Below are 15904 nucleotides of genomic sequence, written 5' to 3' on the forward strand. Positions count from 1 at the left end.
CCCCCAAAGACAAGAAAGCCTTCTTCCGCCCATCCAACCTCCTCGAAATTCAATTAACCACTAGGTCCTAAAATCCTATTGTCTTTGGATTCCCTCCTAAAGGAAGACCTAATAAGACAGTGGCCACTCTGAAACTCTACAATCGAAAATCGATACCAAACTGGAAGTCAACTCTTGGTTGACATTAATGCCGTACATAGTGTTCTTCACTAAATTTATTTTCAACCTTGATAATTGCACAAAAACCAAAAGAATTAGCTTGAGGTTTTACTGAATTTCTAGAGAAACTTTAGAAAAGAAAAATGATGTCATTTGCAAATTGTAAAAGAGACACTCTAGTCCTACCTTTACCAACTATGAAACCCTTAAGTAGACCTCTCTCCTTTGCTTTGGTCATCATCTTACTAAAGACATTTGCTACAACGGTAAAAGGGAAAGGAGAAAGAGGGAGTCTCCTTGTCTTAATTCTCCAGTGGCCTTAACCCAACCTTTGGCACTTCCATTAACTAAGATTGCAAAACTCGTTAAAGACAAGCATCCCTTCATTCAAGATCTCCATTTTGTGCTAAAACCTTTCCTTTCGACCACATAGTCTTAAAATCCCCAATCCACATGATCATAAGCCTTTTCAAAGTCAATTTTGAAGACCATCCCTTCATCCCTTGACCTCTTTTTCTCATCCACCACTTTGTTGGCAATCATCATTGCATCTAGAATTTGTCTTCCCTTAACTAAGGCTCCTTGAGATAGATAAATTGTTACATTAAGCACTCGTCTTAAGCGCCCTGGTAAGACCTTAGCTATAATTTTATATAAATTTGTAACCAAGCTAATAGGTCCTTTGCCATCTTCTTCTTCTTCTCTGACTATTGTTACTGAAGCTGTAAATCCCACATTCCATCTAAATTTTTCATAATCACTAGAATCACAACATTCTCCTTCACCTCCATTTTTAGATGAATCCAGTAGAGATAACTTTAATGAGCGCCAATCAATCTCTGATACCTTGCCTCAACTGTTGATTAGATGCATCAAGTATTTCATAGTCCATATATAAAAAGATATTCCTTTAACCCATATCTAATTCCACCCATTTTGGAGGGAACACAAAATCTCCATATTTACTTGAGGTGACCATTTGGACCCTTGAATCTTTACCCCTTTATGAACATAAAACAAATTTCTTCTCATGAAGGAATTTTGCTTTATCAATGGAGTCTACAAAGAAAACACCTTGAGACCTAACAATGTGAGAAATGAATATTATGCCTTTCAACCCCAACTGCTACGCCAGGGTGTTTCCCACCTCAAATATAATCACCTTTTCTTTTGGGTATTCACAAACCATTGCCCTTGCCCATCTACCTATGGTAATTTCTCCTCGTTTTATTGGTCCTCCCTCAGCCATAATTTTGGCATAACTCGGTTGTTTGGACTTGACCTAAACTCTTTGGATTGACATTTGCTTCTTTTAATCCCCATAAAACCTTTAACTAATCTCGAGGCTTGTACCAAGACACAATGGAATCCTTTAGTTTTTCCCATCCACTACCATTTTAACCTTTTTGTGTTACTACAAAGTTTGTTTTTCATCTTGTTGCGAATTTTGAAATACGTAGGAATCTACCTTTGGCATTTGACATCACTTCTAGGTAATGCACTCTCAACTTTCCTCTAAATTTGCGATTAAAACCTATAAAACCGAGCAATTCCATAGCAATTTGATTTAAATTTGTGATCTAAAGCTAGAGTTGTTTGTTTTTTAACTTTACCATTTTTTTCTAAGGCAATTTTTTCTCAATGGAAATATTATTTTTTTTTATTATTATTGTTATTATTATTTTTAACTTTTTATCTTAATGGAAAAAGTAACTTTTTCTCTTTTCAACTTTTAATTTTGTTACAATACTGAAATCCAATTTCTCATACAAAATAAAACCAAAATCATTTTTGAAAACTTTGGATAAATCGCATCGTAAAAAAATAAAATAAAATAAAATAACTTCATTTTAAGCAATTTGGATGATAAATGAAATTATTATAAATTAACCAAATTGTTATAAAAAAGTAAATATAACTATAATAGCTTTTCCTTTTGTTCATTTTTTCTTTTGTTTCTTAAGAAGATTTTGATATAATTTTTTTTAATGAATTGTTACTTAAAAACAAAGAAAAAAATATAACATCATTTACTTAGGATAAGAAATTAATCTAAAATAAATCCACAAGAGTTCCAAGATTGAAAGTAAAATTCTACCACATGCCACCATTATTGACTCATAACTCATCCAATTCTCAATAAAAAATAAATTCCTTAAATTTGTATAGATTCCTTGTTAAAAAAATGAAAATAATAACACTAAAATCATTTTGAAATGATTTACTACAAATTTTTAAAATGCAAAATCTTATCGTCCAACAAAACTCAAATAAACTATCATCAATTTGAATGATTTTTTTTTTTAATGAAAACTCTAAAAAATAATTCACGATCATCTAAATATCCACTAAAATGAACAATTCAAATTAATTTTGAAAAATAAAGAGTTTGGATTTGGTGCTCTTTCCTAAATTGGAAATCGAAAAATTAGTGAATTAATCTCAATAATGGGACATACATTTCAATCATGAATTCTAGTCAATTAAACTTAACTTGTAATTTTTTTTAACATTTTCTTAGCAATCGAGTATAATGAAAAACCCTAATTACTAACCAATTATCAATTTTCTAAATAATTAGCTAATTAATCACTATAAAGTTTTTATTGTTGTGATAAATTATGGTATTTTGGGACATTTGGAAATATGTTGAATTATTAGTTCTCTAATATTTTTTTCTTAAAAATATAAACTAGGAAGAAACATAGTAATTAATCTTATGAATATTTTTAATGTGTAAAAGTAAATAGGTTTAATAGTAACCAGTATTAAGATATTAATAAAACAAACAACTTAACACTTAACAACATTTGGATAGCAGTAAAAGAAAACAACCTAAACACTTAATGGCATTCATCTCTATTTAGATTTAGATCAAATTTAGGTCATTTCGGATTTCAAATGACAAAACAAACACTACCTAAGTCTTTTACTTGAGAAATAGGGTTTCATGGGAATATATCTTTACCTGTGTGTGCCACAGAAACACTAGGAGTACCGGATGTCGAGTTGGATTTCAGTAGTGCAAGAAGATGCTCCATTTGCTCAGTGGTGAAGGGGCTGGTCTCAGCCTCATTAGCAGTAGGAATAATAGCTCGGCCTGGTTTGTCACCTGTTTTTCCTTTCCAATTCGCAGGTTTCCCATGGATTTTCCAACAGTTCTCACGGGTATGGCGAGGCTTGTTGCAAAAATCACACCAAACCCGTGGTCTTTCATTTGATTTGCGTAGAAACGCAACGACTTTATTATAGCCTCCACCCGTGGTAACCAAGGCTGAATCTTCAATAGCAACTCCAAGTCCCTTCTTGCCCAACATCACATTCCTCCGACTCTCTTCTCTTCTAACTTCTGAAAAAACTTCACGAATTGAAGGCTTGGGTTGTCTTCCAATGATTCTCCCCCTTACCTCATCAAACTCGACATTAAGGCTAACCAAGAACTTGAAGATCTGATTGTCTTCCATGGTCTTCTTATGATGACATCCATCCTTGACAGATTTCCACTCATAGGTGTTGAAAAGGTCAAGGTCTTGCCAGATCCGCTTCAAGGAGTTGAAGTACTTTGTGATGTTGTCCTCCCCTTGTCGTATCTCATCAAGTTTGAGGGTTAATTCAAAGATATGTGATTGATTCCCTAGATCAAAATACATCTGATTTACATTCTCCTAAAGCTCTTGTGCTGTTGGGTAGCACATGTAATTAGAGCTAATGTCTTCTTCCATAGAATTCACAAGCCATGTCATCCCCATGGAATTCTCAGCATCCTATATAGCATAGTTCGGATCATCCATTGTAGGAGCCTTCTTTTTACCCGTCAGGTAGCCCATCTTTCCACGTCCTCTGATGTACATCCGAACTGATTGAGACCATCTCAGAAAGTTGTCACCATTCAAGCGAATCCTGGTGATTTGGACAGAGTGAGATTCCAAGGTGGTAGGACTGATTTTTGAAGAACCAGTGATGATGGGATTGTTCAGAGAAGGTTGAGGAACAGTAGTGGACTCGTTTGAAATATCCGACATGGTTTAAGAGAGAATAGGGATTGAAAGAGAGGAAGAAAGAGGGTTTCGACAAGCAAATTGCTAGCTCTGATACCAACTTGAAAAATAGGGTTTCACGGGAATAATAATCTTTCATTGAGATTATTCTCTTATAGAGTTTACAACATATACAAATCCTTCAAATCAGGAAACTAAATTACTGATTAAAGGGAAAGAATTACTCTTAACAATTACTTTCCTAAAAATACAAAGATTGACAACTAATAGCTAATTTACAGCTTTACAAAGTTATTTCTTTCTATATGAGTTTCGGTTTTCCAACACTTTTATAATAGTATTTTAATTATAGAGGTGTCATTTTCTATGGACACTCTCCACAAACTCTGAACCTTGGAAACCTTCAGGGGCAAGTGCTTTTTGTCTTCCCTCCTCAAATATGGTGCTTTTGCGACTCCCTCTGCCACCTGAGGTTAAATATGTTTCTGTGGTTTACATCGTTTTCTGTGGAGAAGAAAAAGAATCTGTGATCTGGGTGCAGAGAATCTTTTTGGTTGTCACAATGTTCATCATGTCCTAGGGGCTTTGACCCTAGACTTTTGATTATTCAAATGGTTGTTTCTGCTCATGCATATTTGCCCCCTTTTAACAATACTCTAGATTCTGATTGTTTCTTTGCTCTCTGAGTTTCAGAGATATTGATAATATTTTAGCTCCAAATGTTTAACCTCTACCAGACTCCAACTCCTATTGAAAGGTCATCTTAATAGGAGGGACTTTACATGAAGCTTGTTTCCACTAAGAACTGCCAGGGGTGCAGGAAGTTGTGCCAGAGATGAGCTTAGTTTGATTGACCAAGTACATATGCATAAGAATCTGGTTGTTTTATGTGTACGGCTGTTGTACATCAAGGAAGAAAAGAAAGATTAGTGATGAAGTTTGATTGAGTTCTTAGATGTTCCTGCTTTGCAAACCTAATATTATAATTTTTTTTTTTATTTCCTTTTTTACTGAGGCTTGTTATATAGGATGCATTATGGGTGGACTCATAACTTATGCACATTACCAAAACAGCTATACTCTAGAAGTATCTTTGTAGTACAAATAATACAAGGGTGTTCTACAAGGTTTTTCTCTGTCCCAATGAGGCTCTTGTACCAGTGATGCTAGAATTATGATAGGTTTGTATTGGCCTCTGTTGACGTATATTATTTACTTTGCCTTGTAAGTTCTATATTTTTGAATGGGTTATTATGATAGAGTAAGAACCATCAACACTGGAACTGATTGGTTTGATTAATTTGAACACACTCTGACTGGCTTTGGAAATTTTCCTTTCTCCTTTTTTAGTGTATGGTCTGCTGCAGTTGATGCGCTTACTGCATTTGTAAAATGCTTTGTTCCATCCAACACTCTGAACAATGGTATTTTACTTCAGCCAGTGCTACTATACCTCAGTAGGTATGATTGCTCATACATATTTTCTTATTCTGTTCTATATTGCTTTCAAGACTACCTTTTAGCGTATAATTTGTTTTACTTTTGTATCAAAAGTTCCTTAATACTGTAGATTCTAATTTGTTGTGGAAAGCAGGGCTTTATCCTATATATCATTCCTAGCAGCCAAAGAACTCCCAAATGTGAAGCCTGAACTGGATATATTCATTATCAGAACATTAATAGCTTATCAGTCTCTTCCTGATCCAATGGCATATACAAGTGAACATGCTCAGATTCTTCAATTATGTACAACTCCATTTAGGTAATAACTTGTTGTATTTATTTATGTTCCTTCACTGTGTATGCTTTTTTACTCTATCTCAAGAATATATTTGAATATAATTAGAAAAAAATTCATATTTGAAATTCTGATTTATTTTTCTTTAACAACTTATTTCGTTCTTCCTTTATATTCGGTTGAAAAAACAGGGATGCTTCTGGATGTGCAGAAAGCTCATGCTTGAGGTTGCTGCTTGACAATAGAGACGCATGGTTGGGTCCTTGGACTCCTGGAAGGTCACTAGATTTTCATCTCATGGGTTATCTTCTGTTTTTCAATAACATTTCTCATGTGAAATTTTGTTTTCAAGCCTTCTTATTCAATACCTTTATAAGTTTGTCTATTTTCTCCAAATATCATTCTTGATTCTTGTGGGCAAATTTTGGGCTATTTATCCATTGAAATTTTGAGATTGCATTTGTTGCTTGTGCATTGCATTTATCCAGGGATTGGTTTGAAGATGAACTTCGTGCTTTTCAAGGTGGAAAAGATGGCCTTGTGCCTTGTGTTTGGGAGAGTGAAGTTTCTAGTTTTCCTCAGGTGAGGAATTATACTTTTCATTTTTTGTCATTTTGAAATTAGATTCCGTTACTATCAACCATCTTTTTGAGATCGTTGGGATGATTATCTATAGTTAATTTCAGATGGTATGAGATCCATTTGCAATATATCTACTTTTCTTCCTGCAATAGTGAAGTAACTGCAGTCACTCTGTGCTGTGTGCTTTGTCGGAACCATTGTTATCATCTAGTTGCAAACCTCTCAAAGGCCTTATGTCTACGACCTGGTAGCAAAATGTTTTTGAGACTTTTGGGTGGAGAAGGGCTCCTTTAAAAGGATAAAGACATTAAAAATAAAAAAGAGCCATGAAAGTCATGAAAGCGTATCTACCCTAAGGTTGCTGTGGAAGGTGTTACGCTTTATTAGGAGAATTGTGAATTAGGAGATTGGTGTGACATTTGCAAAAATTGGAGAACATGAGAAACTACAAAAAAAGGTTTTGAAGAGGTTGATGTTGAAAACATGCGGGCTGATCTTTGTCCACATGTTGAAAATATGCTGGTTGATATTTCTCCATATGTTGAAAATATCCAGGCTGATGTGTAGGCTTATAGTTCTTTCCTAATTATATTATTGTTGTAAATATATGGCCTGTAAATTCTTGTAGAATGGTGGGTAGACTGATTTGATAGTTCCCTAGAATGATTTCATAGAGCTGTATATATTTCCTTGTTGTAATCTCAATATTTGTATGAACGAAATTCAAAATTTTCCACATGGTATCAGAGCATATTAGAGTTCTGCTCTTCATTTTTTTCCTTTTTGCCCTGGTCTATTCGTTACTGGAATCTGGTGGCCTTCATTTCTCTGTTACTTTGCCATCATTCTGAAGACTTTATTTTCTTTTCTTTGCACTGCCTTATCTATATTTTCTCTTTTAAAAACTTGGCCTCAATTGCCTAGTATCTCTCTCAGATTTGTGGTTTTGTTACCCAGAAATTTTTTGTTCCACACCAATTTGTTGTTGTTTATCTCCTTGTCCACAATTGTGGCCATTTCATCTTCTTCCCAAACCAGTCTCCACCCTTACTTTTCCTACTGAAAACCCTAATGCCTAATTGATAACCAGGAGAATTCTCCTTTTTGTGTTATGTTATTAAATCTGAATTATATGAGTACAGGGCTTAATATATATATATATATTATAAAAATAAGGAAGTTGAAAAAATAAGTAAACACCCTAAATTAGATTCCTATAAATCAGGAATATACTAGTTATCCAAATCTCTCCTAAATCGACTTATAACCAAATACAGCTGTACACAGTTTCCTTATAAAAAATAAGGACGTTGTCCAACACTCCCCCTCAAGTTGATGAATGGATGTTTTCCATTCCCAGCTTGCCAACTATCGTCTGAAATGTTGCAGTAGACAGTCCCTTTGTTAGAACATCAGCTAGTTGTCTTTTAGTGGACAAAAATGGGGTACAAATTAGTCCATTGTCCAACTTTCTTTTATGAAGTGTCTAGCAACCTCATTGTGTTTGGTACGATCATGTTGTATAGGGTTATGTGCTATATTGATAGCGGACTTGTTATCGCAATAAAGCCTCATAGGTGTCTCCCACATGATCTTCAAGTCTTCTAGGATTATCTTTAGCCACAACAATTTACAAATTCCAAGCACCATGGACCTAAACTCAGCTTCTGCACTTGATCTAGCCATAACATTTTGTTTTTTACTTCTCCATGTCACTAGATTATGACCCAAGTACATGCTATAACCTGAAATTGATCTCTTGTCCACCACAAACCTTGCATAATTTGCATCAGTATAAGCCTCAAGGGTCAACTTCTCTTCCTTCTTAAGTAAAATTCCTTTTCCTGGAGTTCCTTTCAAGTACTGTAGGATCTGGTACACAGCTTGAAGATGAATTTCCTTAGGATCATGAATAAATTGGTTCACCATGCTAACCGCATAGGCTATGTTAGGTCTCGTGTGGGAGAAGTAAATGAGCCTTCCTACAAGCCTTTGATAATTACCTCTGTCTACCATTGTATCTTATAATGCCTCTCAAGGTCTATGATTTTGCTCTATTGGAGTCTCAAGTGGCTTACATCCCAATTTGTCTGTCTCCTTTAATAAGTCCAACTCATATTTTTGTTGAGAGATAAAAATTCCATAATGAGAATAAGCAACTTCAATACGGAGAAAATACTTCAATTTGCCAAGATCCTTAATTTCAAATTCTTTCATGAGGCACTTCTTCGAGGCTTTTTTTCTTTTTGTATCGTTTCTAGTCACAATTATGTCATCCGCATACATGAGCAATGCTGTCACTTTCCCTAAACCTGAATGTTTGACAAATAAGGTATGGTCACCTTGTCTTTGCTTGTACCTCATAGAGAGCATAACCTTGGTAAACCTCCCAAACTAGGCCCATGATGACTGTTTCAAACCATATAGAGCCTTCTTCAATTTATACACTTTTCTATTTCCCAGTTGTAAGCCAAAACCAAGAGTATATATATATATATATATATATATTTCCTCTTCAAGATCACTGTGTAAGAAGGCATTTTGAACATCAAATTGTTGTAAACTCTAATCAAGGTTAGTCACCAATGACAACAACACCAGAACTGTATTCATTTTCATAACAAGAGCAAATTTCTCAAGGTAGTCAATCTCGAAAGTTTGGGTATAGCCCTTTGCTACTAATCTTGCCTTATATCTTTCAAGTGATCCATCTGCCTTGTATTTGATTTTGAAGACCCATCTACAACCCGCTGGAGTCTTCCGTCTTGGCAATTCCATCAAATCCCAGGTGGCATTCTTCTCAAGAGGATCCATTTCAACTCTCATAGTTTCCCTCCATTTTTCATGACCAAGTGCCTTAGATAATGTTTTGGGTATAGACACTATGTTTAGGTGAGTGAGGAAGGCTTTATGTGCAGTAGACACTTTACTATAGGACAAAGATAGGCATATGGGGTGTTGGGTGCATGTCTTTGTTCCTTTTCGAAGAGTTATGGGTAAATCATGGTCATTTGTGTCAGGTATAAATTTCTATGGCAACTTAGGATTAGAAATAGTAAGGGGAGAAACGGTTACTTCATTACTAGAAACCGGTTCAAAGACTTGATCATGAATAGGTTGAATGATGGAAGCTTTCCTTCTTGAGTAAACCTGCAGAGGACAAGGTGTACACGATTCAAACTCATTTAGAAATGGGGCAAGAGGTTTTGAAAAAGATTCGGTGATTGAAACTTGACTTGGGGGCAGATTTGTCACAGTACATGACTCACAAACAGTCGAAGAATGATGTCTAGAAGACATAGGGGACATAGGAAGATCAAGAAAGATTGAGTCCCTATCCTTATCTTCCACAACTATTTTCTCCCCTTGAACATAAGGATCAGGGAAATAGTTATCTTTCTCGGCAAAGGTGACATGTATAAAGATAGAATTTTCTTATGGAAGGATGATAACACTTGTACCCTTTTTGAGTAAAAAAAAAATACCCCACAAAGACACGCTAAAGAGCCCTTAGGTCTAATTTACCCTTATTTTGAGAATGAATGTGGAGAAAGGCAACACAACCAAAGATTCTGGGGACAAGATTGGTTGAAGTGTTGAAATTTGGAAAGAATGTAGACAAGACTTGCATGGGGCTTTTAAAGTTGAGCACTGAGGAAGGCAATCTGCTGATAATATGTGTAGTAGTTAAAACAACCTCTCCATAGGAATTTTTAGGAACATTTTTTTTGAAAAAGAAAGGCTCTTGTGGCTGCTAAAAGATGGCAATTTTTCCTCTTTGCAACCCCATTATGTTGGGGTGTGTTGACAAAGGATGATTCATGGATTATGCCTTCCTATTGGATGAATGGAGACAAAAATTGATTAAAGTAATCCCTTGCATTATCTGATCGAAACCTTCTGCTTTCTACCCTTAACTGATCTTTAACCATATTGAAAGAGATAGGAATGACTAAACGCACATCTGATTTGTTTTTTAAATGATAAATCCATGTCACATGAGTACAATCATTAATAAATGAAACAAACCAACGAGTCCCATAAATATTTGGAATTGTTGAAGGACCCCAAATGTCATTATGAATTAGAGAGAAGGGAAATGCGGTTCTTTTATTGCTTATTTGAAAAGAAGCACGTTGGTATTTTGCCAATTCACAAACACTATGATGAAAATGTTCGACACTTATTTCTTTGAACAATAAAGGAAACGTGACTTTAAGAACACCAAACGAAGGATGACCAAGATGATGGTGATAAAGCCAAATCTTGTCTTTATTTAACATGGGGGACTCAGAAAGTAATGAGAAAGATAAACTGTTCTCTTTTCTAGATTGTCCACTCTTCAAGATAGTAAAGTCCATCTTTCTACTTAACATATTGAATCCTCTTCCCCATATCCTTATCTTGAAATACACAATAGGAAGGGTAAAATACCACAGAGCAATTCAAATTCTTTGTAAGTTTCTATATTAACACAAGATTTGCATTCAACTTAGTCACGTGAAGGACATTTTTGATAGTGAGATATTGATTAACATGAATATCACCTTGGCCAACTGTGGTTGTTGAAGTTCCATTGACTATGATGATTTTTTTGTTACTAGGATTCAAGGCGTAGGAGATAAATTTTGGGAGTTATAGGTCATGTGGTCAGTAGCCCCTAAATCAATGATCCAAGAACAAGGGTCGATTTTGTCTGAGACATTTAGTGCATAAGATAGAATCTTACTTGAGAGTGCCAAAGAACAAGTATCAGTAGCTCTGGGCTTCTCCAATGTTCCTAAGAAGTTTCTCAACTTTCCTACTTCCTTCTTGTTCAACTCAGCTTGTTCTTGAGGATTGCCTTCACAATCGGGTTGAGCTTGAGATACATGAGCTTGTCCTTTGATGATCCACCCCTTTTGACCCAGTTTCTATTATTTTGCTGTTGTGTGGCCTTCCATGAAGCTTTCGACATTTTTCTTTAGTATGTCGAGGCTTTTTATAGTATGTGCACCACAGAGAGTCCTTAGTAATGGCTCTGGACAAGTCTAATTGACCATTTTCTCCTCCAGACTGTTGATTGGGTGCCATCATCTTCAAGTTTGCATTATTTGTCACCAAAGCCGAGCTCTTAGTCCTTGGAGTCTCAATCCTTACTCCACGTCTACCTTCTTTTGCCCTTATTAGAGCAATAGTCTTGTTTATTGAAGGAAAGTCTTTTTTTCCCAATATTTGCACTTGAACATGATTAAATTCCATATTCAGCCCAATAAGAAAATCATAAATTCTATCATTCTCAACAAATCTTTTCAGGAGAGATGCATCATCATTGCACTTCATTTGTATGTTTTGATAAAGGTCCATCTCCTACCATAGTCCCTTCAAATGATTTAAGTACTCTGTGACAGAACAAGTACACTGTTTTGCGCTTGACATTTTTGTTTTGATCTCATAAATTGTGCTACATCATTTACCTTTGAATATGTCTCATGAACATAATCCCAAACTTCCTTGGCTTGTCAAGAAACATATAGGTATCGCTGATCTCCAATGCCATGTTGTTCCACAAGTAGGACATCACCATTGAATTTTCTTCATCCCATGCCTCGAATTTAAGATCTTTTTGACTTGGTTTAGTACAATTTGGATTACTCAACTTGCCTCTTCGTTTTAAGAACGTATGTACTAGTTGAGACTGTTGGCACCTTAGATCTAAGCAATGGAAGCAATACCATTTTTTTTTTTTTTTAAATTGATCTTTTTAGGGTTAAAGTACTAACCTTTAGGTTTGGATGTTCTTAAACCTCAAAATCCAAGTGTTGAAGACGACCTTGAAGTTGTTGGAAGTCTCGCAAACCCACGATCTTCCGCCCAATGACTCAACCTTATTCTTGGCATACTTCCGATGGAGAGGAAAGGAGGGTGGTGACTGTGACTCTCTTTCCTTCTGTATGATGGAAGACAAAATTTATGAAAACCCTAACCCCTAAGGGGTATTTATAGGGTTCCTAAGTGGGTTTAAGTGACTTGAGCCCACATGGGCTTGGGTCACTTAATCTAGCTCCAAATGGGTTCTAATCGATTAATTAACCCAATAGGGCCTACTAACTAATCAATCAACCTAATCCAGAAAGCTTGTTCACTTACCCTTATGCAACCTTGCTTAATTACCAAAACACCTTTATGTGCAAAAGTGAACCTAGAGTCAATCCAACTCTTATAATCCGTGCTAACAAGGTATATGAGCTCAGAGCGGGGACCATTGGGACCCATAGGAATACTAGCTCCCTCATAATCTAATTCTAAAGTTGATTCAACATTCCACTACGAATCAGCTGAACTCCAGTATCCTATGCAAACAACAACGAGACATCAAGTGTTCGGGTCCGTGATCTGTTATCCATTGTGTTCAATCTCCCCATGAACTGGTGTCCATAGTCTAACAAGGTGAAAACTATCAGCCTTTCAAGACTACCTCTACCATCCTTGAGTTACTGATCTTCCTATTGTGTGTTCAATTGACATATCTTAGCTCTCAAAAAGCATATGTCAAGTTCTACTTAAGAAACTACTATGACCATAGTTTTCATAAACACACCTCCTTAGGACCACTCAAGGGGACACATTGTCTCAATCCCAAGAGATATCGTGGTGCCTCTATTGAGAATACCTATTGCTACTAGTTTCCATCAACAATGACCCAATCCATAGGGATTATATGATCAGCCTACGATCTCATCCGCAAGTCAAAGTCATTACTAACTTTAGCACAAACTCAATATTCTCTCAAGATTGAGAGACAATATAATGAAGCAACTTGGTAAGGTCATGACTACTTGATAACCTTAAGTCATGACTCACCGTAGTTTCTATCCAATTTGTAACCATACACACTAGTGCACATACCATGGGAAACCCATCCCAGTAGCCAAGATCAGCCATCCCTCTAATTAGGATGTGGTACACTACAACCTCTAATGGGTTGCTTAGGCCCATGAATTGATTGTGAACAAGTCATCTATTTGCAAAGAACCCATGACTTAGATCTTCCATGCAACTCTTAATGCACCCAAGTCACGTATAATGCAAAAGATGCATACTAGAATGCTTTTAAAAAGGATAGATAAAAGTGAATTGAAACTTTATTAAATAAATAATAAAAAACAAGAGTTTATTACATCAGGTCATGCTTTTAAGGGCTTTATCCTAATAGAGACCACTTTAGATAATTCTTACCATTCAATCGATAGGTAGCTTGGATGTTTGGTAGATCTCCCATAGAATGGTTGGATGTTTGTTCTGTTATGTTTGTCAAAGATACTAGTGATATAGGTGGTTTCTAACATATCTTCTATGAAGAGAAGGAAATTGAGGGAGAAGAGGTGGGATCAAAGAACATAGATTGATTTCTAAGGCAACATGGGCAAATCCAAGAACAAAAAAGGTTCAAACAAAACACGATGACAAGAAGCTTCACATTGTTCTCTTCTACTCTTATTGTAACACAAACCCTAGGGTTTCCAAACTGGACCATAGATGAAACTGAGGGAGAAGAGGTGGGATCGAAGAACATAGATCGATTTCTAAGGCAACATGGGCCAATCCAAGAACGAAAAAAGGTTCAAACAAAAATTGATAACAAAAATCTTCACACCGTTCTCTTTTACTCGTACTGTCACATAAACCTTAAGGTTTCCAAACCAGACCAGATGGAGGGTCTCTTGGAGGTGTTTCTTGAAATTTCCGATTCTTTTGCACTCTTTCTCTATCTCTCCTTCGAGAGGCTTCTCGATAATAGGGCTTGTGATTCCAATTATAATTCTTTGATCAATTATGCGCTCCGATTGGGCTCAACATTGCTTGAAGTTGGTAGAAGATTTTCTCGGAGGTGCACTTTGATCCATAACTCGCTAACTGGGCTCTAATTCCATGATAACCAGGAGAGTTTTCTCCTTTTTGTGTTATATTATTAAATCTGAATCATGAGTACATGGCTTAATATATATATAAGGAAGCTGAAAAACAAAAAAAAAGTAGCTACCCTAAGTCAGATTCGTATAAATCAGGAATATACTAGTTATCCAAATCTCTCCTAAATCTACTTATAACCCAATACAGCTGTACACGGTTTCCTTATAAAAAATAAGGATGTTTTCCAACACCAATCACAATCAGCCAACTCAATGGCCACAATCTGCCAAGTTATTCATCAAAAGCATGAGGAAGATTGGCTATTTGTGAGGAAAAGTTTTCATTCCTAAGTTTGAGAAGAGAAGTTGAAAATTCCATGGTCATGTCTTGGTTGCTTCATTCTTTGTAACCAGAAATTAGCAAACCACTTCTCTTCCTTTCAACAACTAAGGAGATTTGGGATGTTGTGACTCATTCATATTCCAAGGTGGGGATAAAGGGTCAAGTTTATACTTGAAGAATTAGATTCATTCTACAAAGCAATGGCCACAAAGTATTACAGTACTATAGAAGGGCTATTGCTAGAATTGGACAACTATCAACAATTCACACAATCCATTGCTAATGTTGTTCGGCTGCTGAAGATGACTGAAGAAGATAGGAGTTTTGCCTTCCTAGTTTAAATATTTAACTAGATCAAGTAAGGGTTCAAGTTCTAGGAAAAGAACCTTTCCCCTCATTGATAGAGGTGTTTACCTAAGTATGTGCAAAAGAGAGTTGTCAGATTGTGATGTTGGAAAAACCATCTGTGGAGAATTTGGCTTTTGCAATTCCAAATCCAATAATTAATCTACAGCTGAGAAGCAAGAAGAAAGGGGATCGACTGCAAAGGATACAAACTGGTGTTATTTTTGTGACAAACCTTGACACACGAGAGATCTATTTGAAGCTTCATGGAATCCCTGTTCCATTGGGAAAAATGGTGGGCAAGGAGAGAAGTCTGACCAAAAACAATTGGGGGATTCATTGAGGAACAATTGGAAAAAATTAAAGACCTTACTCGACTAAATGAACACTCTCACATCTATGTGCTCCTATTATCAACAAGGTGATACCTGTAAGAGTTAATTAGTTTTTCAAATTGTAATTTTGGCCCTTGGATCATTGGTTCAGGGGCCTCAAACAATCTGACCAGATCTTCATTTTATTTCTCCAACTATATACCATGTGTAGGAAATAAAAAAGGTTTGGCAATTGACCGTAATGAGTGAACAATCGCTAGTGAAGGATTGATTCCCTATACTAAAGCCGTATCATTAAATTTTGCCCTACTTGTTTCTATATTGACATGTAATCTAGTTTCAATAGCAAAGCTCACCAAATATCATCGAACAATTGCTATTCAAGGAATTATTCTTTTATTGTGAAGTTTGTGAAAGGGCTAAATATCATCGAACCACTTTCCAGTCAATAAATGAAAGATCTTTGATGCCTTTAAGTCTCATTCATACTGATTTGTGGGGAAAATATAGAA

General features: G+C 35.8%; 1 protein-coding gene across 1 annotated transcript in view; it reads left to right on the forward strand.

Moving 5' to 3' along the window:
* The window catches only part of LOC117930441 (protein SWEETIE), a 186869-nt gene that overhangs the window by 57442 nt on the left and 113523 nt on the right, over positions 1 to 15904 (forward strand). Inside the window, exons 16-19 of the mRNA XM_034851104.1 lie at positions 5508 to 5618; positions 5752 to 5919; positions 6087 to 6173; positions 6384 to 6477. Of these exons, the coding sequence (XP_034706995.1) occupies positions 5508 to 5618; positions 5752 to 5919; positions 6087 to 6173; positions 6384 to 6477 (460 nt within the window). The remainder of the gene's footprint in view (positions 1 to 5507; positions 5619 to 5751; positions 5920 to 6086; positions 6174 to 6383; positions 6478 to 15904) is intronic.

This window comes from Vitis riparia, chromosome 14, assembly GCF_004353265.1.
Source record: "Vitis riparia cultivar Riparia Gloire de Montpellier isolate 1030 chromosome 14, EGFV_Vit.rip_1.0, whole genome shotgun sequence".
Lineage (NCBI taxonomy): Eukaryota > Viridiplantae > Streptophyta > Magnoliopsida > Vitales > Vitaceae > Vitis > Vitis riparia.